The sequence below is a fragment of the Molossus molossus genome, unplaced genomic scaffold, assembly GCF_014108415.1.
Source record: "Molossus molossus isolate mMolMol1 unplaced genomic scaffold, mMolMol1.p scaffold_m16_p_4, whole genome shotgun sequence".
NCBI classification, from domain to species: Eukaryota; Metazoa; Chordata; class Mammalia; order Chiroptera; family Molossidae; genus Molossus; species Molossus molossus.
In genome coordinates, this window is record NW_023425377.1 from 113,145,821 (window position 1) to 113,173,578 (window position 27,758).

The 27,758-nt window shown below is 44.6% G+C and overlaps 1 protein-coding gene across 1 annotated transcript in view; it reads left to right on the plus strand.

The window, feature by feature from the left end:
- TBC1D9 (TBC1 domain family member 9) overlaps positions 1-27,758 on the plus strand; it is a 95,872-nt gene that overhangs the window by 14,942 nt on the left and 53,172 nt on the right. The window contains exon 2 of the mRNA XM_036240146.1: positions 25,749-25,859. Coding sequence (XP_036096039.1) covers positions 25,749-25,859 — 111 coding nt within the window. The remainder of the gene's footprint in view (positions 1-25,748; positions 25,860-27,758) is intronic.

Here is a 27,758-nt window from a genome sequence, read left to right on the forward strand (position 1 = left end):
AGCTATTATTTACACTGGCAATTGTAATGTATGTGTTACCATGAAGAATTTTGTTATAATTTACAAATATATGCTGTTGGTTGGATTGTGTCAGTACTAATGGTAATTCTCTGATATTCATCCAACATCTTTGAAATTAGCCCCAAAGTGTTACTGATTCAAATAATCACACTTTGCACAGAAAACCTGAATAATAGTGAGGGAATCTAGGGGCCTTGGTATAAACAGCTCTGGAAAGACTTGAGTTCTATATCGAAACCAGTTTTAATGATTTAACCAGATTTCATTTCAGTTAATTAAATGAACACTTAATGAGGTGAGATGAGAACTGAGCAGTGTTTCATGTAGAAATTGGAGAACACGCACAAATTAACAATAACAATGTCCTAATGGGGAAAGGGGTCCTGATTTCCCAAAAGTCTTTTTGTCTTTTTGAATTTTAAAACATCTTCCATTAGTAGGTAGCTATTAAGGCAGGATGCATTTGCATATTTGAATATATTTGCAACTGTGAAAGGATATGGTTTCCTTTCTAAACAAGACCGATGACAGGTGTCTGACAAGGACAACTGTCCCTGGAGACTTGCTATCCTGGAAGTCAGCTGGAGAAGATTGTGGTCTAATCTACCCCATACGTCTAAGTCCCATTTCCCTTTAGTAACTTAGAACCCATTTCATAGTATACATTATTCATATCCTCATCAATACTCTTCTGAGTTTGTATTTCCAACTGGTACTACCTCTAGGGACAGCAGCCTAGTGTTTAAGAGTGTGGATTCGCAGTTAAGAGCATGGCTTTGGGGTGCTACCTGAGCAGGTCCTACACAAGGCATTGTGCACTTAGACAAAGATGTCCCTTATGAGCTCTGCAACTAGGAAGGCACGGCCCTCAGACAGAGCCGGGGCTGGATTCAGCACCATCCATCCCTCCCGTCCAGGTACCTTCATGCAGTGCACACACACTGTTAAGAGATGTAGACTAGCTATGCACTTGAGTTAAATCCCCTTCTGGGGCAAGTTGCATTTCCCTGCTTCAGTGTCCTGCTCTTTACATGAGGGTAAAAGTAGTGCCTGTATATTACATTTATGAATGGAGAGTGTGGAGAACAGAAATCGAAATCTAGCAAAAGCTCAGTAAGTCATGGCCATTACTTTGAGGAGTTAGAGATGAGGAATAGGAAGGGTCAACCTGTGGTCCTCGGGCTCCATTGGTATGGGAGGATGGTTTCCATGATTTGATCAAAGTAGCCATGCTTCTGACTGGCTCAGCTTTGAGGTCCAGAACACCAGTTAAGAAACATTTTGCATTTCATGGTGTAATGCAAAGAGAAGATTTGGAGTAAGAAGGCCTGGCTTGGAGTCCCAGTTCTACCAATTTCAGTTTTTGCATATAGGAATCAGGTGAGAAAAGGAACTGCTGCTCAGGATGCTCGTGATCACTAAGAGAGAGGGAGGAATGAATCCGGACACACCGAAGGACTCACAGATGTGTGGTTTCGTCTCACTGTGGGGTCGCATAGGGTCTTAGACCAAGTGTTCGCTCCATGAATCAGACACCAGCTTGCAAACTGGCCCTTTTGTGAGTCAATCATTTTGGTGGTTCCAAGGGCCTTTTTTTTTTTTTTAATGAGTTATTCAAAAGCAAATTTCTGGATTTTGGCAATGAGACATCTCATAATAATTAGTGATTCTAATAAGACATAATCCTCGCCACTCACTAACACTGATGGGCAGGTCAGTGGTGCTATCCCTCCAAAACAGTGCTTGCTCAGATTCAAATGAAATAATTACTCCAAAGAGTTTTGTTTTTTTTCTTTTAAACAAAGGAACGTGATCAAAGAGAAAACCCTGTTGCATCATCATTATTACTCTTTTTTAATTTTGAAAACCAGGAGGAAGGAGAGTTCTGTGGAACTGAAGTCATCACTCCCTGAGTGCCTCCACTGGGCTCTGTGCTGTCGTGACGGACGCATTGAACTTGGGGAATGGGGTTGAAGACAGTCTCATTTTCACATCAGAATCTCCTAGCATCCGCTGAGTCTCACTAAAACCGCGGGGATTTGTTCAAATCATGCATATCACTAACATCTTAAAAGAAACAAAAGAGCTAATGTACACCTTGACCATCATTACTTTTAGGAGCACTTCCCATTCTGAAATCCAGTGACGTTTCACTGAATTACCCTGTGAAACCTGAAGTGTTGAGAGAGAGAGAGAGAGAGAGAGAGAGAGAGAGAGAGAGAGAGAGAGGGAGAGAGAGGAAGGACTGTGTGATATAGGGAAAGCCAGAAGAGAAAGAGTAAGAATTAAGAATACTAACGGGAACAAAGCAATGCTGGAGAGATCTGACATGGACCTCAGAATGGCACTGAATGCTTCCTTTTAAATATGCTGCATTTCCTCAAAAGGAAATCGATTTTCACCATCTCTAAAATGGCTAACAAATTAATTGAAAGTTTGGCAGAACTTTTACTTTTCTACCATGTAAAACATATATATATATATATCTTCACGTAACTCAGAAACTGTTTGAACTTGAGAGAATTGTTTCCTTTCCCCTTATATTGGATGGCGGCCAACATTCCTGACTGTTATTGAACATGGTATCAAAAGAATGTTCCTGAAGTCTGTAGCCAGTGACCTTTATAATCATTGTACACTTTTGATGGGAGAGTGTTTACCACAATACATCAATAATCGTTTTTAGCTTTAGCCTCGGCGGCAGGCCAGCTAGCACACAATGATGCCCTGTACTGCACCTGCAAATACTTTACAAAATAAATGCACATGAGAAACCCTTACATTTTTATAATAGACTCTGGTTGTTTAGAGAACATTACACGTGGACAAAGATTTTAATTAGAAAAGGGTAATGCTGCTTCTGCAGGGCCGCTGGGTAGTCGAAGAGAGGGTTGGAGATGAAAGGGAGGCCAGCTGATGTCTCAGGTGGGGTCCACCAGCATGCGGTTGTTGGATGAGCTCGCTCTCTCTTTTTTTGCCTTTTCTCTATTTTCATCACTCATTTATTTATTCGTCCATTCACTCACTCATTCATCCATCAAACAGATATGAAGTGCTTGCCACGTTTTTCTTTTTACTGAAGATGCAGAAATATATGACATCATCCCTGTGTTTGAGAGACTGGGTTCAGCAAGAATCTGCACAGATGTTTAAGACTGAAATTAGTTTCTTGGTTTTTGTTCCGACTTAATGAGAGAGGCTTTGAAACGCAGATTGACTTGGCTGTGCCCTCTATGGAGAATTGTTGTTTGTGCTGTATGGGGATTATATCATTATGGACTGTCTACCCCCTCATCCTAAGCCATAGGTGATTTGAGACTGCCCCAGGCTGGGGTTTGATAGCCCGGAGTGAGCACAGGAGTGGGGCCAGGTTGCTCCCCAGCTGTGGGCAGTGACACCAAAGGGGAACCCAAAGTGAAGGAAGACTCAGGGGTCCGAGTGCGACCCCCTCAGAGACTCAAGGCAGGGTCTTCATCTGGGACAGTGAAGAGCAGCACCTCCTCAGATATATTAACTAGGTCCAGCCGTGTTCTGTGGGCTAGTCTCTCTAACTGCTGGAGGCTGTGTACACGCTCAGCCGAGTCCTCCATTATATTTAAATGTGATATTTCATTTTTATTATGTTAATAATATGAAAATAAAATCTTAATGCAAGTTATTCTGGGTTATTGGCATGACCTCTGTATGGCTGACCCCTGGTGTTAGTGCTCAGATTATCCCTTGTAGTTAGAACTGATGGCTCCCCATTTAGAGAAACTTGAATACACAATAGATACATTTGGCCAAAGAAAGGTCCCTTAATTTCACAACACACTACACAAGGTTTTCTGAATTTGAATAGAGGAAAATTCGAGTCACCGCATTGCATATGGAAAGGTGATGATGCATGAGCTGAAATCCAGAGAACCTGTGCCCTGTTCCTGTGCAGGTAACAGTTTATATCCTCAAAACCTCATCATTCACAATAAGTTAATGAGGGCTCTTCAGACTTTTATTGGTTTTATAGTTTGGTTTTCTACTTGTAAATGAGCTTTGCGCGTAAGAAGTTTATATTTGGATTTATGGATGTACTTAAATAACACCATTTTTTTTTTAAGGTAGTACGAAGTGGGGTTGTGAGAATGTGTAGGGTTCATAGTTTACATCTGGGAAACTTTATGAAAGAAGAGACTACAAGAGATGACCCCGGGCGGCTCTCCCTCAAGCCTCCCCTAAATTCTTAAAGTGAATGATCTCAGCAAACAACGCCTTTGCAATAGGCACGAATACACTTCTGAAAATTTAAGTGTTTTCCATAATAATGCATTTATATGGTTCAAAGATTCACACAGTGGAAAATTTCTCAGCCCTGTTACTCAGCCTTGGTAACCACTGGATTCTTTCTTTGTGTATCTTCCTCAGGTCCTTTTCTGCATATACAAGCGAACACCAGGATATGGCGTTATCCCAGCCTTCCCCCAACCCTTTGTACAGAAAGGTTTTTCTGCACCACCCTCTTTTTCCGTGGGCAGTGTACCCTCCTATATCAGGGCACAGCATGTCATCATTCTTTTTCTTTTTTACAGCCGCTATCATCCCATTATATGGCAATGCTATATATTTAACCACTTCCTTATTAATAAACCTTATGGTATACATTTACTATAAGTGTAAAAGGTATAGACACTATATCATATATTTACTATAAAATTGATGCTGCAATAAATAACCTTGTGCATGTCCTTTAGCCAAGTGAAACATGTCTGCAGAATAAATATCAAGAAGTGGAATTGCAGGACCATTGGGTACATGCATGTGGAATTGTGATAGATAATTACCAGCTCACCCTCCTTCGGGGTTTTAGCAAGTTACACCGACACAGCAGTACGTGAGGAGGGCCTGTTTTCCCAGCCGTGTTCAAGAGAACGCGTTATCAAACTTCGGGTTCTTGTTGCTCTGATATGTGAAAACGGGATCTCAGTTTATTGTTCATTTACGTTTCTTTCATAAGTGATGTTGGGCATTTTTCATGTGTTTACCAGCCATCTGTTTCTTCTGTAAACTGCCTGGTATTGTTCTTTGCCCACTTTTTATTGGCTGCTCTTTTTCTTACCAACATTTAGGAGCTGTTTATATATTAGGGACGTGAGCCCTTGCCTGTGGTCTGAACTGCACCTTTTTTTTCTTAGTTTGTCTTTTGAGTTAACTAATGGTGCTTTTGCCCTGTAGAAGTATGGGGGTTTTGTATACAAGAGTGTATCCTTTTTTATAAATGGTCTCTTGGTTGTGAATCATAGTTAGAAAGCCTTTCTACTCTCCGATTCACAGGGAATCTTGAAAGCGCTTTTCAAAAGCATTTACTCACCAACGCTGAGTCGATTGCCTTCCTGGGCTATATCCCAGCCGTGAGGCACTGAACTCGCTGTGGCTCATCCTGCATCATTCTCGTCTGTGTTAGCTGCAGGGAGCTGAAGCCGGACAGGGATGTTTTCATTGCCTATTGAACCAGTGACAAGCCAGCTCTGCCCTTAGTCTGTGTCTTTTTTCATCTTGGCATTTTTTGAGAGGGTGGAAAGAGAGAAGGGTAGAGCAGAAATGACCAGCTGACCCTGGAAACTGCGCAGTGACTTTGCATAAATCAGGCCATTCATTACACAAATATCTTATCACTTGTTATTTTTGTGGCTTTTATTATCTTAGATTTATTCAGAAACAGCTCTACCTCTCTAGTTGAAAAGTAGCACTTTGGTCACCAAACTTAATGTTTTTATGGAGCCTGTATTAGTATTTTGTCATTTCGGTAATTCTGAGAGCCTGTTCAGGTTGGAAGGAAGCTGTCCATGGCTGGGCAGGACGAGGGTGAATCCGTTAGCTTGCGGACAGGCCTGTTGTGATGCCTCCCACATGAAACCTTTCAGGGGAGGCCGTAACGATGAAGTCTGGGCATCCTTTCTACTTACGCCAGTCACCTAGGGTCTTGAGAAGAGAAGCTGAGCGTGCGCAGCATATGAGGGGTAATTACTTAGAGTTATTAGAGTTTGTAACTCAAGATGCCATAATCACTCAGACACAGTAAGGCCTTTCTCATTTGAAAGGGCTCTAATGAGTAGGTACTATGATTTCCATCATACGGTGTAATTTGATAGTCTAAGGAAAAATGAAAGGCTCACCTCCCCCCAAAGGAGGCTGAAAGAAATCAAAAAGAGGGAGGAAAGGGGGGAGAAAGAGATAGAATGAGAGATGCTGAGAGAGAACCCCAGAGAGCAATTAGCCACGGTTCAGTGAACAGGGAGGAGAGTTACAGGTGGAATGCAGTGTTCTGAGAGGAAAGAAGAGGGAGGATGGGAGGCACACCAGGAAGGGACGAGAGTGACATTTTAGACAAATGGTACTGAGAGTCTTTTCAAAGTAAAATGTAAATAAATAGTAGCACGGAGTAGAAAATAATAGTGCAGCTGTTTTAATAATAGTTAAAGAATGAAAGGCTTAGAATGGTATCATTTTTAAGAATTCTCATTAGAACAGAATCATAGTGTAATCTCTCATATGTTATTTCCCAGACTAGTGATTTTCCAGTAAACCAGTGGGTTCTTTCTTTTTTTTACTTTTTTTTTCTTTATTGATTTTAGAGAGAAAGGAAGGGAGAGGGAGAGAGACAGAAACATGGATGATAGAGAACATCGATTGGCTGCCTCTTGCATGACCCCCACTGGTGATTGGGCCCACGACCTGGGCATGTGCCCTGACCAGGAATCTAACCGGCGACCTCTTGGTGCATGGGTCGATGCTCAACCACTGAGCCACACCAACCGGGCAAACCAGTGGTTTCTTAAGATCAGCATAATATTGTCATGGCTGTACACCAGGCATATGGGAAGTCCCTGTGCAGATGTTTGCCGGATGGATGGATGGATAGATGGATGGATGGATGAATGAATTTGGGGCATACTTAGACCTCTGACATAAGTTCAGACTGAATAAAAATGTATGGTCTTGGCTTTATTATAACAGTGACTCACCTATCTGTTTGTAGAATCAGATGGAAAGGTTAACGAAAAGGGTTTCAACAACCACATTTGGGCTCTGTATACTGCCACTGTTCCTTCCGTATTTCTGAGCCTTTTTGTTTTTTTAACATTGCTGGGGAATGAATGAATGAGTTGAAAAATAACCAGCAATCCATGGACCTTCTCAAATGACCAAACACCTTTTATAGTCATGGCATCTGTGGTGGTCACTTGAATAGAACAGTGCTTGGTTCATATGCCTAGGTGACATTGTGTTCCTTGCCTTGCCTTCTTGCTGCTGGAGCTATTCTGATCGGTGAAGGTTGACCTGAGTAAACCCCTCATCTGCCAAAGGTCTTCTGCTACTATGGATTGGACATCAGTGATTACTTCCATTGATTGAAAAATAGGCCCCAGGCCTGTGGAAATCCAGGACGGGGCAGGGCATCAGTGCTGAGTTGGTGATGGACAGACCAGACCTGGGAGAATTTAGACCCCTGAGGCTAAGCATGGTGTCTGAGGGTCTCAGCAGAAAGCAGCCAGTTAAGGCCTAGGCAGAGAGGAGCTGGTGTTATCAAGAAGGGGCATTGTGTGCTAAGGGAAGTGGGATGTTGGGCAAGGTACCGAGACAGACATTCAGCCACTGGAGAATGATTCCAGACACGGTGTCAAAAGGATCCATAAATTGGAGGTTCCTCAGATACTCTTTGACACAAAAGAGAGCCTATAGCCCTGTGCCAGTGTTTCCTGTTCCCCCACTCTGGGATTTAGGAAGATGAAGAAAGGGGATGAAGGAGTTCTTTGGGACCACTGCAGGCTCACAGCTGGAAGGCTGAATCAGGGTCAGAAGCAGGCTAACCAGGACTCCCAGCATCTTACTGTTTGCAAGGTAATGCCTATTGCAAGTAATTCATCTTTAGGGTGAAGCATCTTTTTTTTTTATCCTCACCCGAGGATATTTTCCCATTTTTTTTGTTCAGGTAGAGCGGGAGGGAGAGAGAGGAGGAGAGAAAGAGAGAGAGAGAGAGAGAGAAACATCGATGTGAAAGGAACACATCGAGTGGCTGCCACCCGCACGACCGACCAGGGCCGGGGACAAACTGCAACCGAGGTACGTGCCCTTAGCGGGAACCGAACCCGGGTCTCTCAGGACCGCAGGTCGACGCTCTAACCGCTGAGCCAAACCGGCCAGGGCTGAAGCATCTTTATGTATGAAAATTTCTTAGCAGTCTTACAAGTAGAGGTTGAAGAGAATGCCACCATTTTTATAGACTGTTAGTAAAACACAATAAAGGAAATAGAAGGATGCTGGATGCTGTGGCATCTAACGTAGATAAGGACAGAAATAAGGTTGTAGTGTCTGGAAGCTAGAGACAGTCCCGATTATTATTCTCTTCATGTGTACTGTTTCCCTCTGAGCGTCCTCCACACACACTTGAAGACATTATTCTAGAAGCCAATGCAATGAAACCACCACAGGCTGTGGAGTCCTGCTGCCCTGGGCCCAAATCTGATGCGTGGGCAAGTTACTTCACTTCTCGGAGCCCCAGTGTCCTCATCCACCCACCAGGGAATATCGTGTTTATGTCCTAGGGTGGTGTGAGCGTTAAGGTCAAAATGCATGCAAACTGATCAGGAAGGCAGCTCCTATGGTCACTGCTGTTGGCTGTTATTGGTGATAGTGGTTGTTGTTTTAAGGGTCCATTGGAATAATATTTGTATGCTTGGCATATATATTGCATTTTCATTTCATTTCATTTCTCTAACCAGAGTGTGACCAAGGCTTCTGGTGGAAATGTGAATTCTGGTCCCGAAGGTCTCGAGAGCCTTCTCCATGCGTTGGGTGTAGTTATCCGGGCTAGTTAGGTGCCAGGGTAATCCTGGGAACTTCTTTGAAGGCTGGCTGAGCTATATGGTAAGGGCATTTATCTGGGAGAGAGCACATTCTGGGACCGGGAAAGGAGCTGTGTTTGCTGATTGGACCACAGAGGCTTCCTCTGGTGCGCCCATGGAGCTGGTCTGTGGTCCAGCTACAAGGGTCCATCATTCCCTTCAGGAGAATAAACAGAATACTAAATTTACTGAGGCTCGAACTTGCCACAGTTGTTAAGCTCATGGGTCACCTTGGAAACCAGCTCTTCAAAGCCTAGTGCCCCTGGGGCAGAGTAGATTAAGGAGGCCAAATTTGTACTTTATTTTCTCATTCTAAGTAAATACTCATTTTCTCACAAAAAAACGAAGAGGAAGAGGAAGAAGAAGGCTTCCCCTTAATAGAAATGAAAACAGCAGAGAATTTGCCACCTTCCCTGGGGTGGCCTGTGTTATAAGTAATACAGTGGTGGTATTCTCTTTGTCTGGCTGTACTTCGCGGTCCATGGCCCTTGTCACCTTGTGTCCGAAGCAGTGGAGTGGATGCCCTTGGACAATTAAACAGCATCTAGTATATGGACTCTGAACTAACAGAACAAATGATCATTTAAATCAGTGGTTCTCAACCTTCCTAATGCCGTGACCCTTTAATACAGTTCCTCAAGTTATATGTGGGCGTATCTGCATGTGGGCGGACCCGCCTGGAGACAGAGGAGCGGTGTCTCGGTGTTGGTTCCTAAGACCATCGGAAATGTGTTTTCCGATGGTCTTAGGTGACCCCTGTGAAAGGGTTATTTGACCCCCAAAGGGGTCACAACCCACAGGCTGAGAACCGCTGATTTAAATGGTTGCTCTTTGTGTGTTCTACGTGTGTCTGCCCAACCAGATCCTGTTCTCTGAGACAGCAGAGGTAGATTGTATTTCCAGTGCCCAGCAGAGTGTCCCCTTCATGGGTGCTCTGTGTCCGATTCATGATGATAAGGATAACTTGTGCTTTCGGGAATGAAACCGTCTTTATTCTCTCACCTCTTCTAGACACTAAGAACCATGGTGACTGCTTACTAAGATTCACAACATAATCTCTGCAAGCCGTTTTTCATCGAATGCTCAATCTCCTCTGTATTACAAGTAGATGGAAGTGTATGACCTAAAGCTTTCTCACTCTGAAATTAAGCACTGTTTTTAAAAAAATACTAGATACATTACATGGCAAGATATTCCACAGTTAATGTAGCAGTTCCATACCTAGTATATCATCTGATTTTCTCAGCAACCCTGGGAAGATAAGTCATCCCTGACTTGAACTTTAGGCTCAGAGAGGCTGAGTGACCTGTCTGAAGTCACACAGCTCCTGCATGGGGAGTGGGGAAGTTGAACCCATGGCCTTTGACTACTTTGCACAATCCTGAGTGGGCTCTGCCATGTTAGAAACATTCCTGTTTCCACCAAGGAACTAGACCAATGCAAACATCTGAATGTTTGCCTTGCATTGCTGGGTACTCTCCCAAATTAAAGTTCAAGGTTAGTTTTTCTAGGAGGTTCCCTAATGATCTTTTTGGAAAGGTTTTGAAATATGCATGCTAGTAATTCCCTAATCTTTGGGCTTGCTCATTGTGAAAGTGTTTGGGCTGTGTGGTTGTTTATTCATTGAACTATCTGGGAGGGGTCAGGGAGCCTGAGACCCTGGGCATAGATTATATGGGGTGGCCCTGACCCACTTTTCCTCAGGGTCCATTCAGAAGAGTGAGTAATAAGGATCAAAGATCCTAAAACTTTAACAAAGAGGAGATTTTGCTATCCTAATGAAAACTCTCCAGACAAGCAAAGATCAGGCAAATGTCACATGAGTCACTCCCTGATGCACATATTCAGATCTGTTTCTTTCTTGTAAGGAAAAGAAGAAATATCCATTATTTTGTGCAAATGAAGCGGAGCATATTTATAGGTCAACTGGGGAACTGCATGCTGCTAGTTGAATGAGGAGAGTTTGCATGGAAGTTAACTGCAGAGAAACTTTGTCACGAGCTCTTACGGGAAAGGCTTCTTGTGCTTAGTTCATCCTGACGCAGAGCTTCCCCCCATTTTCACATCAGCAGGTTTGGAAATAGTGGCGTTTGCAGGACCCACGGGGTCAGGCCCACCCAGCTCCCCAAGCGCTGAGGAATGTGCATGCGGCCACACTTGTCGCCCTCTCCTGGAGCACCCCTGGGAAGAGGTGGCCTAATAGAGGCAGAGAATGAGGGGCGGGCCCCTGGGAACCCTGGAGCTCAGCTTTCTGTCTCTCACTACTGCACGGTGTGGCACCCGGTGGATACTCTGAGTGTCTGAAGCACATGCCTCGCCCAGTCTTCTCACCTTCGTGCCCTGCTGAGCTGTGGAAAGAATCAGTTTTCCTGATCCGTGTTCTAGATTTCACAGAGGCCCTGGCTCTGGACCAGCGCAGGAGAAACCAGTGGGGAGGTGCCCCTGAGATGCTGCTGCCCCAGCCTGCTGGGAGGGGCGGGGCTGCCCCAGCCTGCTGTGAGGGGCGGGGCTGCCTCAGTGTCTGGGCCCAGGGTCTTGCAGGCAGTGGTGACAGCTGACACGCTGTCCGGAAATTGGTTTGATAGCTATGCATGAGATGTTGTCAAAGTGAGAGAAGGGGAGTCGTGTGTAAGCAGATAGGGGAGGGTGAACTCGCCACGAAGGAAAAATCGTTGTCTCTCTCCAGTCCTTTATGTTGTAGCTGTCCAACAGGGTGGTCTGGGCAGTTGGAAGAAGCATCTTAAATGTCCGTTTGTAATTGGAAATTTTTTAAAAAGAAGACTTAGGCTTTTCCTCTTCTCCTTCCCTCCATCCTCAATACAAATGACAGAAAGGACAGTTGGGGCAACTCTGTGTTTTTTGGAGTCAGAGCACATCACTGTTGGGGGTGTGGCCCGCAGAATCCGAGGGAGACAGTGCAACGTGGATGTTTATTCGGAGAGAGTATTGGCGGAGAAACATTGGCAACAAGGAATTGTTGCATGTGATTGTCTTTTTAAAAGTTTAAAAGTATTTATTTTGATGTAATCTTTTGTTGTTGCTGCATCATTGTGTTTCATTAAATCCAAAGAGAGAAACCAAAATATGAGGGGTTTTTTTAGAGCTCACACTGTCTTACCCTCAGTTTGAATGAGCATGGTGTGTTGTAATATGTATATATGCATATGAGTATATATACATGTATGCGTACATGTTGTTTTCCTTAGCGATTAAGGAGCTAGTTATAATGATGTAATTCGAGGTACAAGAATATCACAAGACCTTCATTATTTTAATGGCTCCTATTTGTTAATAAAATAATAATGTGCCCCATATTTCATCTTTGTTCATCAGTCTCTAACGGAAAGTCTGAGGCCGGCACAGTGCTGATGTCCGAGTTTGGTAGTCATCCTGCTCTGTCTGCACGGCCTTGTTCACAACAGGAAAAAAAAAAAGTTTTTTGGAAATGACTTCAAAAATCACTTTGCAAAGAAAAGACCCCCTGCCCCAGTGTTATTGTCAGTGATCCTTTTTTTCCATCCATCATCAATATTTTTTCAGAATAGTTTACAAGCTATTTCTAGGCTGTCCCTGAACTATTTCTTAGGAAATCTCAATTGGATCTACTGTGTTCCATAAGGGACTCATCTACATTTACAGGTTATTTACATATATTGAGAAATTCATGATGTTATCATAGACGACGTGACAGAATCAGGGCCTTACCCTGCCACTGTGCACCTGACTTTGCAGTCTTGTTTGGTTTCCCCTACTGGTTGGTGCCATGAGTTCTCTTTATTTTCAGGTCATTCCAGCTCAATTTTCTCTTTAAAGGCTTTTTCTGGACCCTCTGTGAAGATTGCTCTCACTCGCAAACTGAAATGTCTCTGTGAAATACCCCTTAGTCTGATCCGGATGACTTAGTGCGAAGCAAGAACTGTAATTCTTCTGAAGAGGGAATGCAAGTGGAGTTTCATGCCCTCAGAGTGGTATAAGGTCAGGCAAGACTCCCAGTAATCCAGTCTGGCTGCTCCTGTCTTTCTCCCCTGTAAATAGCATGATGGTTTTAATTACAGTTCTGTAGTCACTATTTATATCTATTCTGGAATATTCAGCTACAAGACTGGAAAGCATATTATTAAGTTGTTCTTAACGCCTTGATACTTTGTTATATAACACTTATTGCTGCCCTCCCGAAGGGGATGTTTATTCAGAGTCCCTCTTACATGGAGCCAAGGAGGTTAGGTAGGATGTTAATTGGGTGCCTTTGGTTGCAAGGACCAGAGACTCAGGATACCTCAAGTGCCTGGTTTTGTGGCCAAGATCCATGGGAGTTGGAACTAGACCTGCAAAGGCGACAGGAAGCAAGACAGCCCAGGGAAGCGGCTCCTCCCCTCTTGGCCACATCGATCACATGCGCATGCGTGGTCTGTCCTCCACTCTCTGCCCTTCTTGCTCCTGCCTGGCTTTCTCCGCCCCTGCTTTATCCTTTACCTCAGCGTTGCTGCTTCTGCATAACCTGGCCTGCCTGCTACATCCCTTTTCATGGACTCTTTTCTCTTCTTGGCTTTCTCTTAGCATTTCTCAGCTCAGAGTCCCTTGAGAGGGCATGCTGGGCCCGCCTCAGCCTTCACATGAGCCCTGTGTGTTTGCTCTGACCATGGTCCCTGGTGAAAGGCAGCCTTTTTTTGTACAGTGTGACATTCCTCCTTGTCACCCCCAAACACAGCATGCTAAGGGTGACCAGTTTTTAGGGTAGCCAGTGCCCATTACAGAATAATGAGAGCTGATTTGGTACATAGTTTCCTCTTTTATAAAATCTTATAGCAGTTATCTTCATTATGATATTTTGTTATTCCTTTATTTTTATTGTTACTTTACAATACATGCCTGTTATAAATAATTGTAAGAGCACAAAATTTTATAAAATATGGTTACCACAGCATAACAACTACTTTTAAAATACAGTTCTGATATCAAGAGTCCCTGATTTCTTCCCATTGGGGTGTCTCCCATATCGATGTCATTCCCCAGAGCTAACCATGACGGACAGTTTAACATATATCCTTCCAGGCATTTCTTACACAGCTATAACCATATATAGCCTCTTTTTTTTTTTGCCTTGCTTATATATAACCAAAAACAATATCAGGGTGAAAGTAATGAACACTCATGATGAAAGTAGCAAAACTCGGTGATAGAAGTAGTGAAACCAATTTCATTTATTTAATATTTGTAGTGTTTATTTGGGGGCTCTACACTTCCTGACTCAAGATAAGCTGGTTGTTAAGCACCCTGTCCCTACAATTGGGTTGAACAGTATAGGACCGAGTATAGGAGTATGTATCATTTGTAGCATCGATGTGCTTCATGTAGGGAAAAAAAGGAACTTAAAAAGAAAATGTCTAAAAGGCAAGGCCTGGTCCCTCTTCACTGAAGTGTTTTTGAGGAGAAGAATCATTTAGATATTGATTCCTAGCTGGCGTACCGTGTCTAGCAGGAGGTTACTAGCCTGTGGTAATCTGCAGTGGACTAAACACAGTAGCCACGGATTTACTGGATGGCATGATCTCACTCTGAGGAAAGAAAGCCCAAAGTAGAAGTTGGAAGTAACTGAGAAAACAAAAAAATTTTTTGTTTGTTTACATCATAGAACTATTGAATGTCCATTTGAGAAATTTTTTGAAAACATTGAAGAAAATAACATTTTGGATTTCTGGATACACCAGCATGTTAATTTTTGTAATCTTTAAAAATAATACACAGGTTATCATTTTTTTTTTTTTTTTTTTTATCCTCACCTGAGGACATCCTTCCATTTTTTGTTCAGATAGAGCAGGAGAGAGAGAGAGAAACATCGATGTGAAAGGGACACATCGAGTGGCTGCCACCCGCACGACCAACCAGGGCCGGGGACAAACTGCAACCGAGGTACATGCCCTTAGCGGGAACCGAACCCGGGTCTCTCTGGACCGCAGGCCGACGCTCTAACTGCTGAGCCAAACCAGCCAGGGCCAGGTTATCATTTTCAATATAGATATATTTTCACATATTAGGATCATATAGAACAAAAATTATAGTTTTGCACTTTTTTCCCCCCACATAACATACTAGATGCACTTTACGGTGCCATTAAATAATTATTTGAGGGGAGGAGGGTGTCACGGGGGGAAAGAGGAGAAATATCTGTAACAAAAATAAATTAATAAATTAGTTTAAAAAATTATTTGAGGACACGATTTCAAATGTAGAAATATCATTATGGAGAGGTTCTATAATTTACTTACATATTCCAGGTCTTTCCTAAATGTAATTTGAAGTTCATAATTGTTTCTGTTTCATAGTATTATTCCATTGTTGGGGAAGGCTCTGTGACTGAGAAGGGCTGGCAGTCAGCTGTGGGCAGTAAGTGGTCCCTGCAGATACCTCCGGCAGGGGGCACAGGGGCGTTCAGGTGCCCCGCCGGGACTGGGGTGGGCTTCACTGCTGGGCAGGGCTCGTTGGAGGAACTGGACCACGCCAGTGCCTGGAGTGTGTTTGGAATAAATTCAGTTCATTGTCCTCAGCGGTCTGTTCCAGAGCAGACTTGAATCCCTGACAAAGGTCTGAAAACAACAAACTTGTCTGCAGGGATGAAGTCACCGTGGGTGGCACCACAGGGATCAGGGTCGGCCTGCTGGGTATGTGACCTGTCCTGTTGCATAGGGACCTGCACTTTCCAGAAGGGCCCCCGACTTTGATGTTCTGTGGCTGTCTTGAAATTCTTAAGAATTCTTTAGCAGGCCCCACACTTTCATTTTGTAGAGGGCCTTGCAAACTATGTAGCTGGTCCTGACTGGGCTGTACAGTACGGTAGAAAAAGTATTTTCATGACGCCTTCTCAGACACGGCCCCAAGGAGAAGGAAAAATCACTTCGAGCTGCCCTCCGTTTTTGCAGGAGGAGGTGTGTGTGACTTTAAGAGGCTGGTACACAGGGGGAGGTGGAGCAGCCCCTGGCCTGGCCTTCTAGGGAGCACACTTATTAATAGGCTGCAAGACAAAGGCTTGGCAGAGAAACTGCTCTTCAGATTTCAGTCTTCTGTTGGCTTAGCGATAACCCAACCTGTGCTTTATCTTTGGAGATGGACGTTAGGAACGTCCTGACTTCTTTCTCTCTTTTTGAGCCCTTCCTGGGTCTTATAGAAGAAGTGTGAATGGCAAAGACCTGGTGATCAAGAAGTAGTTAGAAATGCTACCAGAGGGGAGCTCCGCCTCCCTGAGCTGTCATTCTGCCCCGCCCTGGAGCCCGTCCCCCCTTCTGGTTAGAGAAGAGTTGGGGGTCTCTCCGGGACCACCCACTGCACTGGCCCACATTTTCCATGCTCGTGCCCCTTGGGATAGACAGTGACAACCTCATGCCTCCCCTGTCCATGTCTTGCTTTCAACTGAGAACTGATTGTGTTGAGTTTTATTTTACTCTGTAGTGGGAAAATAATTTTTTTCACTTCCCAGATAAAAAGTCATATTGTGGAATTGAATGTTCTCTTTAAAACTCTGCATATGACCGTAATAAACACTGTCCCCGGAAATGACTGCCCTGCCCTCCCTCCTGTGTGTTCCCGCTGCCTTGAGCTGAGGAACAGAAATCGAGGTTGAGCGTTTAGAATCCTGGAGCAAATTGCCTGTTGAAATAGATGATAACATCGGAGGCTTGTGTTTTCTTTGTCTTTTTTCACATCCTGTGTTTTTTAATCTTCACCCAAGGATGTGTCTTATTGATTTTTTAGAGAGAAGGGAGGGGAGAGAGATGGGAAAAGAGAGAAACATTGATGAGAGAAAAACATAGATCGGTTGCCCCCTATATGCTCCCTGACTGGGGGTTTGAACCTGCTGCAACTACTGGGCCACCCGGCCAGGGCCTATAACATGTTTGTGTGTGTGTGTGTGTGTGTGTGTGTGTGTGTGTGTTTCCTATGTACCTTATTTTACAAAAGTATCTACCACAGATTGGAAACTGAAACAAAAAACCAAATAGAAACTGACTCAGCCATAAATAGTTTGAGAAGCACTGTCCTAATTAATGGAATCAGCAATGTATTCTTTTTGCTACTAGATTTCTTATTAATTCATCTTCCCACAAAGACGTGTGTGTGTGTATATGAGAGAGAGAGAAATACACTTGTCCTATTTAAGGCAGCCATGATCTACTTCTCCTGGAATGGTGTCACGAGAGACAGCTATTTTTTTAAATATGTTTTTATTGATTTTTTTTTTTTTTAGAAAGAGATAGAAACATTGATGTGAGAGAGAAACATCAATCAGTTGCCTCCTGCAGACTCCCTACTGGGGATTGAGTCCACAACCCCGGCATGTGCCCTGACTGGGAATCGAACCGGGGCCTCGCAGTCCATGGGACAACACTCAATCCACTGAGCCACACTGGCTGGGCCAGAGGCAGCTATTAAAGTAGAGAGGAAAGTATTTTGGATGGTCTGTTCAAACCAACAACGGTGGTTTGGATAATGGTTGAGATTCTGCAGAAATGTGTTAGAGGGGTTGGAGAATATGCAATCCTTAGGAAAATAAAACAATCCCAGTCTATTCGGCACCGAAGGTGGAAGCCCATTGTGGGATTGGCCTCCCCTCGTAGCCGGTAGTACCCATGCAGTTACACTCTGAGATTACGCAGCTAAGAAAATGAAGAATGCCTGTTACGCTCTGAGATTATGAACCTAAGAAAAACATATTGCGCCATCTCCAGCCCCAGCACCTCTCCCGACAGACCTGCCGTGTTCTCACCTCTGTGCTCCTAACTCAGAGAGCAGCCATCACCTGCATTACTCCCACACATGCCGTGGCTGGCCTTCCATAGCCCGTGTGTACCTTGTGCATGGTGATGCTAGAACTCAGGTGCATTTATGGGGGCGGAGCTCGCCAGCATTCCCCTTCACAGCTGTGCATACAGGACAGTTTCCCGAATCTCCCCTGTCCTCTGGCCTGTGTGGTGTGCAAACCAGTGTTTATCAGTCTGTGTGTTGGATGCAAGAATTTAAATTGGTTAATTAAATCTTTGGATTTTCCTGGGTTTTTTTTTTGACAACTGCTAATCACTAGACTGTTTCCAAAAGTAGAGAACAGAGAAACTTGGGCTTTCCCTAAATGTCTCTGCTTTGGATCCAAATTAATGTAAATTTCAATATTCATTTTTAAAAAGTGACAAATTACCACTGAAACGAGAGTTGATTTCACACAGTGCAGAGTTTCAGATGTGAGTTTGGTCTGAGCTGCCTCAGCGTGTCTGAGACAGGGTCTTCCAACCTTCTTCCCAGGTCTTGGTCTCCATTCATTGTGAGATTCGTAGACAGCTTTGATTATTTAAGGCCAATTTGCTAGAATCTAATATATTGGGTACCGTGGTACAAAGATGAATAAGCTCTGTAAATAATTCTTGGCTTCTCCAATGTCCATCAGATTGAAAACTTTGTGGGCCATTTTGTGAATATTCAGCGTAATGTGCTGGACGTAAGAGTGGACCTCCAGAATTCCAAGACGAATAAGGCCGCGTCTGCCCTGAAGGGGCTCATCAGTGACCTTGACCTGCATATTGAGGGAAATAGACATTTGCCAAAAAGAGGGAAAAGAAAAGACATTTCCAATCAAGTACGATAGGAAAGACAATAACTCACAGAACAGGAAACTGGAATGGGCAGTAAACAGGAAATAGCCAAACTCATGAATAATCAGAAATACAAATTTAAACAACAAATAGATAACATTTCTCGCCATTGAGATTAACAAAAATAAAAAATGTTGATATTACTGAGTGTTGGAGACCTGGAGAAACCGGTATTCCCTCGCCCGTGGCAGGAGTGGAAATGCGGCGGGGTCCCATTGGACGGCTGTCTTGGTGTATCTGATAAGGGTCAAACATGCACCTGCCCTCTGGCCCACCCAATCCACTCGACAGAAATGTACTTACTTGCTTCAGGATCAGGTGTAAAGAAAATAACTGGAGATAAACCCAAAGGTCCTGTGTTAGGAAAATGGATAAGTAATGGTATATTTATCCAGTGAAATATTACACAACATGTAAAATGAATAAATCATCCCCAGTGGGAGCAGGCAGGAAGTGGCCAATCGATGTTCTCTTTCATCGATGTTTCTGTCTCTCTCCTCTTCCTCTCTCTCTTAGATAAATAAAGAAAAAATATTAATATGAATAAATCAGATTTACAAGGACAGCCTCAGTGAATTTTGCAGTCTTGTTATTGGGTAAGAAAAGTAGGTTGCAGAACGATACTTACTCTTTATCATTAATGTAAATGTAAAAATTCACATCAGTGTTTAATCTATTTTTATGTACATACATGGGGCAAGAGGCCGAATGGAAAGAATACAGAGCTGGAGAATGGTGAATGGAGAGAGGGACATAGGATTGAGGAGGCACAAGGGGCCCTTTGCCGTGTGTTACGATTTCTTTATTTTAAAGAAACAAAAACAAACAGACCTGAAGGACATAAGGTCAAATGCTAAAGTCAGAGTAATTTTCTATACTTTTCTGTGGTTTTGTTTATTTCATTAAGCAATAGTGCTTAGCCCCACTGGGCAGTCTCTGAGTGGTTATGATTATTGTTTCCATGTCAAGACCCAGGCCAAGGGTCTTCCATGTCAAGACCCCACGCCCCAAACCACCCTGGCTTCGTCTTTGTAGATCTGGCCTCGTCTTTCCTTGGCTGCAAGACTGAGGGAGCAGAGGGAGGTCAAGAGATCTTTAGGATTCTGTCCACTATAACCTGAATTATTCCAAGATCCTCAGTGGATTGGTCTTTGTCATGGGCCCATTCCTAGGTGTCCAGCACTCTGCTGACACACCCCTGCCCCCTAGGGGAGGTGCCGCTGCTCAGTGGAGACATGCCTCCACTTGCACCTCGCTCTAGAGCCCCCGCCCCGGGGGAAGCCGGACTGTACCAATCTCGCAGAGCGTTTTCTGAATCTGCTAAAACAGCACTGCTGTGTGGCAAGATGCCCCCGAACGAGTGTAACAGGTGGATGCAGAGAAGAGTTCTTTGGAGGACCATCATTTGATTGAGTTATTTCTCTCTATTTCATTCTCTCTCATGATCAAAGATTGTTTAACACCCCAAATAGCTGACTAGGACAGCTGCTGAAACAATGTTTTGTGTGAGAATTGACGAAAGGTGCAGTATTTTGCCCTGGCCGGTTTGGCTCAGCGGTTAGAGAGCATCAGCCTGCAGACCAATGATTGGAGGGTTCGATTCTGGTCAAGGGCGTGTACCTCGGTTTCGGTTTGTCCTGGCCCTGGTCGGGTCATGCGGGAGGCAACCAGTCGGCGTGTTTGTGTCTCTCTCTCTCCCTCCCTCCCTCCCTCCCTCCCTCCCTCTCTATCTGATGATAAATAGAAAGGTATCCAGGTATCCTCAGGTGAGGATTTAAAGAAAAAAAAGGAAGGTTCAGTATTTCGACAGCTGTTTCAGAGGTATGAGTAATAAGACTTCTAAGAAAATCCTGATTGCTACTTTTTTTGGATTCTCGCCACCAGATTTCCTATCTGCTGGTGTTCTGTACACACAGAGGACTTGGGGGAGTATTTTCTTTTTCCCAAAGTCTTGACTCATTGTATTCATAGAGGTTAGGCAGCACAGTGATAACTTATTTGGGTTTTCAAAAAATACCTAACTTCTACAGATTGGTCGTTACACAATAGTTCTGGGGATGTAAACCACAGCATAGGGAATATAGTCAGTAGTATTGTAATAACTACGTATGGTGCCAGGTGGGTTAGACTTATCAGGGGGACTTCATACATTGTATGTCTAACCACTGTGCTGTACACCCGAATAAAATAAATACTGACTGTCCACTGTAACTGGGGAAAAAAAAAAAGCTGACTTCTCCATTCATCAAACATGTGCTCAGAACATGTGCTCCAAGCAAAGTGCAGGGCTTGGGAGTCTGAGAGAATTCACTGAACTCCACCATTCAGGAGCTGTTAGTGCAGAGAAAGGAGAAGAAATGGAAAAAAGCACAATGTGCAAGTGATTTAATTTTTTTTTTCTTTATTGATTTTAGAGAGAGTGGAAGTGAGGGGGAGAGAGAGATAGAAACATTGATGAGAGAGAATATCTATTGGCCGCCTCCTGCATGCCCCTCACTGGGGATCGGGCCCACAACCCGGGCATGTGTCCTGACTGGGAATCGAATCGGTGACCTCTTGGTGCATGGGTCGACGCTCAACCACCGAGCCAACCCCGGCCGGGCTGTGCAAGTGATTTTAAAGAAATGCAATAGGTGTTACAGAAGCAAGACTTGGAGGGAGATCAGGTTAGAAAGGAGTGGCATTAGATAATTAGGAGTTTGTCATCGGAGGCCGTGAGAAGCGAGAGCTGAAGACACGGACAACATTGTGAATGGAGGGGAAGACTGGTCAGTGTCACCAAGTGAAAAGTGAGACCAACTGTCACCTCAGTTCACAGTACAGTATTACTTTTTCATTTGGATATCCAGTTTTCAAAGAATTTTCACCGAAATGTCCTAATTGTATGTGCACCTAATGTGAGTAGCGCAGTATTACGCTGTCTGTAACTTACTGAAAATATTTCAGCCTGGCCCCTGTGAGGTTCCATCTAAATCTCTGTACGTCGCGCCTGTAAATGCACACTTGGGGTGGGTGAGCTGGCCTCTAATCGGAAGCCCTCACTCCAGGGGGTCCACTCTAAGGACCACAGTATTCTTTATCTCTGGGTGACACCAGAGGTTTTCTTTATCAGAATAATGGATGTTGGAGACAGATTTTTTAAAATAATTTATTTTCAATACAATTGACACACAATATTGTATTATTTTCAGATGTACAACCTAGTGATTAGACATTTATATAACTTACGGGGTGATCACCTGATATTTTCAGTACCCACTTTGCACCATACATAGTTATTACAGTATTATTGACTATATTCTCTATACTGTATTTTACATCCCCAGGACTATTCTGTAACCACCAGTTTGTACTTAGTAAGCCCTTCACCTTTTTCACCCATCTCCCAAACTCCCCTGCCATCTGGCCTGCAAAATTTCTGTCGAGAAATCAACTGACAGTCTTATGGGAGCTCCCTGTAGGCAACTAACTGCTTTTCAGATACTCTCTTTGTCTTTAACCTTTGCCATTTTACTGATAGTGTGTCTTGGTGTGGACCTTTTGGGGTTCATCTTGTTTGGGACTCTCTGTGATTCCTGGACTTATATGTCTGTTTTCTTCACCAGGCTAGGGAAGTTTTCTGTCATTATGTCTTCAAGTAGATTTTCAATTTCTTGCTCTCTCTTTTCTCCTTCTGGCATCCCCTGATGCAAATGTTGGTACACTTGACGTTTCCCCAGAAGCTCCTTAAACTACCCTTATTTATTTACTTTTTTGATTCTTTTTTCTTTTTTGCTGTTCTGACTGGATGTTTCCAGCTTCCTTATCTTCCAAATTGCTGATTTGATCCTCTGCTTTATCTCCTTTAGTGTTGATTCCTGGTGATGTATTCTTCATTTCAGTTCTTGCATTCTTCATTTCTGACTGGTTCTTTTTAATGTTTCCTATTTTCATTTTTGTGTTTTCTATCTCTTTGTTGAAGTTCTCGCTAAGTTCATCTACTCTTCCCCTTAGTTTATTGAGCATCCTTATAACCAGTGTTTTGAACTTTGCCTCTGGTAGATTGCTTGTCTCCATTTTGTTTAGTTCCTTTTCTACAGTTTTATTTTGTTCTTTCATTTGAGACATGTTTCTTGGTCTCATTTTGGCTGCTTCCCTGTGTTTGTTTCTATGTATTAGATAGGGCTGCTGTGTCTCCCTTTCTTTGTAGTGGCCTTATGTAGTAGGTGTCCTGTAGGGAACAGTGGTGCAACCTCTCTGGTCACTTGAGCTGGGCATTCCAGGTATGTGTCCACCACCCCTGGGCTGTGTACATCCTCCTGTTGTAGTTGAGCCTTGATTGCTGTTAGCAGACAATGGGAGGTGTTTACACCCAGGCCAATGCAAGGACTGGTGGAGGATCTGCTGGGCAGGGGCTGACCCCACAGAGCAAGACTAGCTTCAGCAGGGCTCTGTGCTCGCTGAGTCTGTCCCTTGAGTGTGTCATTTGTGGAGGAGATTTGGTGATGCTTCGACATGGTCTGAAGTGTCCACTGGATGTGCTGGCTCTGGGGCCTCCTGGGAGATGCAGGTCAAGGTCAGCTGCCACCTGTGTTCTGCCTGGGGCCACCTAGCATGAGCTACAACGTGATCTGCAGATGGCTGCTACCCGTGCTAGGCTTAGAAGTGCCCAGGAAATGCCAGGCTGTGAACTAAGGCAGGCGTCACTAGTGCCAGGTCTGGGACCTCTTAGATAAAGGTAAGGGGGCACACCTAGGCCAGATGCTGCTTGTGTGAGAGATTTTAGAAAAGTCCACAGCATGAGCCAAGACAGGATCTTTGTATGGAAAAGCTACTGGAAACAGCTTGGGCGGGCCCAGAAGCTGGGTGCGGCAGGGCCTCAGACAATTGCCAGGGTGGTTAGCCAGGTGATAAGCCAAGATGATGGAGACTCGATGTGGTGTCTGTGAGGGGAGGGCTCAGTAAGGAACAGTGGCTCCTTCCAGCACTCTCTCTGGGGAAGAGCTGCCCTCCAGCCCCTGCTCAAATGCCGGACAACTCAGTTCTTCCCTGGGAGTCCCTGCTGCTCCCACACGAGCTCAGGGCCAGTGGTTCCAAGTAAGTCTATATGCACGGGCCCTTTAAGAGGAATGCCTGGTACTCCAGCAGCCTCTGTCTCACTCAGCCTCAATCCCCACTGGTGTTTACATTCAGAAGTTTCGGGGACTTCTCTTCCTGGCGTTGGTTCCCTGGGCTGTTGGGCCTGGTGTGGGCTTGGACCCGTCACCCCTCAGGAGGTCCTCTGCAGCAGACACAGCCCTCCCGAGATTCTTATCCACCACACCCGGGTGTGGGACCAGCCCGTTCTGCATCCCTGCCCCTCCTGCCAGTCTTGGTGTGGCTTCTTTATTATATTATATCCTTGGTTATAGGACTCCTGTCAGCTACGGTTCAGGCAGTTCTCGATGATGGCTGTTCCGCAGTTGAGTTGTGGGTGTGGGAGGGGGCAAGTACCACATTTACTATACCATAGTCTTGGCTGGAAGCCCCTGGAGGTGGGTTTTCATGGGGACATTTGAGGTGATCTAGATGTGTGGGTTGACGGGCACTTTTCAGAGGTCTTCCCTCCTTAGCGTTACTGAGTACCGAAGTCTCGTGACACATTAAGCTGGGGAAACTGAGGCTTAGGGAGGCTGAGTTTGAAAGTCGGAAGTGGCCGAGTCAGGAGTGGAGAATTCCCGAACCGGGTCTGCCTCTGTCGGTGCCCTGCCCGGAGGATGCACTCGCCCTTGGATGATCTTCACCTCCCAGGACTCTGTCCACGGTCCACTGAATCACGTAAGCTAGTCCTCAGCTGCAGCTCCCTGACCCCAGACTGCAGTTGGTGTCTCTTAGAACCGACCCATGTGCCACTGCCCCGACTGGGGACATTGTATTTCTTCTTTTGGGTGAAGAAGAAGGAAGGGTGACAAACATTCAGTTATCATGGGTGATGCTCTTGCATTTCTAATTGACAGAGAAGGGAGTCCAGTTTAGCTGACATTCTTCTGCTTTTCCTAGTAACATACTTTTCCACCTGCAGATAAGTGAAAAGTAATTAGAGGTCTTTGCAGAAAATCCGAGCCACAGTAGAGCAAACAGAAATGCACACGTGTGGCATTATATGGAAACCTGTCTCTTAAAAACTTCTGCAGGCTCAGAGGATTTTATTTCCAATGTTACTTCATACAGCCCAGAGCAAACAAGTGAATTAGCTTCCACTTCGGCCAGAGTTTGCTTGTCCCAGTGTGTTCAGGTCAGCTAATGGTCACTGTGGTTTGGACTAGACCTAAATTGATTTCCTGTCTTTGGACAAAGACCAAGGACAACTGTAGGTCTTCCCCATGTTAACCTCCTTCAGGCTTCTCGACGAATAACCCTGGTTCAGGAAGCAAGTGCTGTTACGGTCACTTTGCAGCTGAGGCAGGCAAAGCAACGAGGAGCCAAGTGGCCTGTCCACCCCACAGAACTGGTTTAGCGGAGTCAGAGCCAGACTGAGCTCTTCTGAACCCCAGCTGACTCATCCAAGGCTCTTCCCATGACCCCAGACCGCCGACTGGGAGGAAGTGAATTGCAATGGTATTGTGCATATCATGGTGTTAGTTCTGTGGTCAGAACCAGCTATCAAGAGGACACATCAAGAGATACTGGTGGTGCCCTGGCTGGTTTGGCTCGGTGGTTAGAGCGTTGGCCCGTGGACCAGAGAGTCCCGGGTTCGGTTCCCGCTGGGGGCATGTGCCTCGGTTGCAGTTTGTCCCCGGCCCCGGTTGGGCTTATATGGGTGGCAACCAGTCCATGTGTCTCTCTCACATCGATGTTTCTCTTTCTCTCTTTCCTCCTCTCTCCCTCCTGCTCTATCTGAAGATAAATGCAAAACTGTCCTCAGGTGAGGACAAAAAAAAAGATATACTGGTGGTGACAGTTTCAGAAAAACATGTGGTTCAGATTCAGCGGAACTTCGAGAAAAGCCTGCCAGGGGGCAGGTACTGAGCTTGGTGCTCTCCAGGGTGCTGTTTATTTTCCACAGTGGTCAAGCCAGGGAGCTGGGGGCCTTCCGCCTTCCCCTCCCAGCCTGGAGCACCATCTGTTCCACCCAGAGGCACCCCGAGTAACCAGGCAACCTAATTACAAGTCAGATTAGAATTCCCACACTGCCCCTGGGACGGAAACACACTGAGGACACCTGTATGCATTTCTCCCTCTTTCCTGCCCTTAGGCCTCCTTGTGGGTACCCTTGACGTTGTGTTGGACTCCAGTGCCCGGGTCGCTCCCTACCGCATCCTGTACCAGACTCCTGACTCTTTGGTGTATTGGACCATCGCCTGTGGTAAGTAGCACTATTTGGAAACATGGAGAAATGTTTCGATGAACAACATTCTGGCAGAAGGGAAGGAACTTTGACTTGTGGAGGGGAATTACTTTGATATTGTAGGGTAGGTGACTGTAGCCATTCCAACAGATGAACCCCCAAATCTCAATGGCTTAATACCAGAAAGGTTTTTTCCTCACTCTGGTGAAGTCTGGTTTGGATCCTGTGGCTTCCTCCATCTGTAGTGGCTCCCTCTGGGGCACAGAGCCTCCAAGGTCAACTTACAAGGGACATGTGGGAAGTTGGGGTGCACCTGTGTCTAACTTCCTTGGCCCAGAAGTGTCAGTGCTTTGTCACTCCACTGGCTAGAACTAGTCACATGGCCCCAACCTAACTTCAGTGGAGGCTAGGAAATGAAGAGAACATGTAGAATGTTTGAGGGGGCCAAGTAATGCTTATTGTAGCACAGGACTTCCTACTGAGCAGGGATTGTTTATTTCTGTAGAAATGTGCTGTGCTTAACATGATGGTAAACACGTATGCTGCTAGCAGGTCTCTCACAAGAACGTTCAATCCAGAGTGGTCAAGATTGCTTCAGTTATTTGTTTGCATGTAGCTTTTCAATTAGCTACCGGAGAAGGAAGAGCACTAAACACTTTTCTTTTTTTCATTATTTTCCTTCCACTTTATTTATGGTTATTATTATTATTATTTTTTTATCCTCACCTGAGGACATTTTGCATTCATCTTCAGACAGAGCAAGAGGGAGCAAGGGAGGAAGAGAGAGAGAGAAACATCAATGTGAGAGAGACACATCGATTGGCTGCCACCCACATGACCCCAACCGGGGCCGGGGACAAACTGCAACTGAGGTACGTGCCCTTAGCGGGATCCGAACCCGAGACTCTCTGGACCATGGGCCAACACTCTAACCTCTGAGCCAAACCAGCCAGGGCTTATTTTTTTATTATTAATAGATGTTTTAAGCAGTTCCAGATTTATAGAAACTGTAAATAGTTTGGAGAATTCCCATATACCCTCCACATACATAGTTTCTCCTATTATGAACATCTATGGAACGTTTATTCCAATTAATGAACATATTGATACACCATTACCAAGTAAAGTCCATAGTTTATTTAGATTCCCTTAGTTTCTACCTAATGTTCTTTCTCTGTTCCAGGAGCCTCTCCAATATACTATTTTATAGTTAGTTGTTGTATCTCTTTAGGCTCCTCTTGGCTGTGGAAGGTGCTCAGTTTCCTTGTTTTTGATGATCCTGCCAGTTTTGAAGGATGCTGGTCAGGTATATTGTAGGATATTGTTTTACTGCAATTTGATGTTTCTCAGTGATTAGGCTGGGGGGATGGGTTTTCGTGAGGACGATCACAGAGATAAAGTGCTGTTTTCATCCCATCATGTGAAGCAAGGTACGTGCTATCCCCGTGATTTATGACTGACCATGTCCTGCTCACCTTGCTGAAGGCCTGTGTTCCTTAGGTTTCTCCCCTGTCAGTTTATTTTTTCTTCCCTCATGCGTCCTCTCCAGAAGGAAGTCACCGTGCTCAGCCCACACTTAAGCATGAGGAGTTTTAGCTTACTCAATTATTTTTATCATGAATATTTATTCTATACTTTGGGGAGTTCTAATACTACTTTATTTATTCTGTTGCTCAAATCATTTCCGCTTTGGCCATCGAGAGCTCTTTTAGTTGACTTTATTCGTTTTTTAAATTGATCTGGGCTAGATAGGAAGTGCTATGCTGGGATATGAAGATATAAAGATAATTAGATCCGGTCTCTGCTCTTGAGAACAAGAGGAAGAATTCAGTTACAGCCCCGGGGGAACAAGTACCCTCTAGTGCCATTTGATTGTGGGCTTCCAACTAAATGCAGGAATCTGCTGGCCTTCTGCAT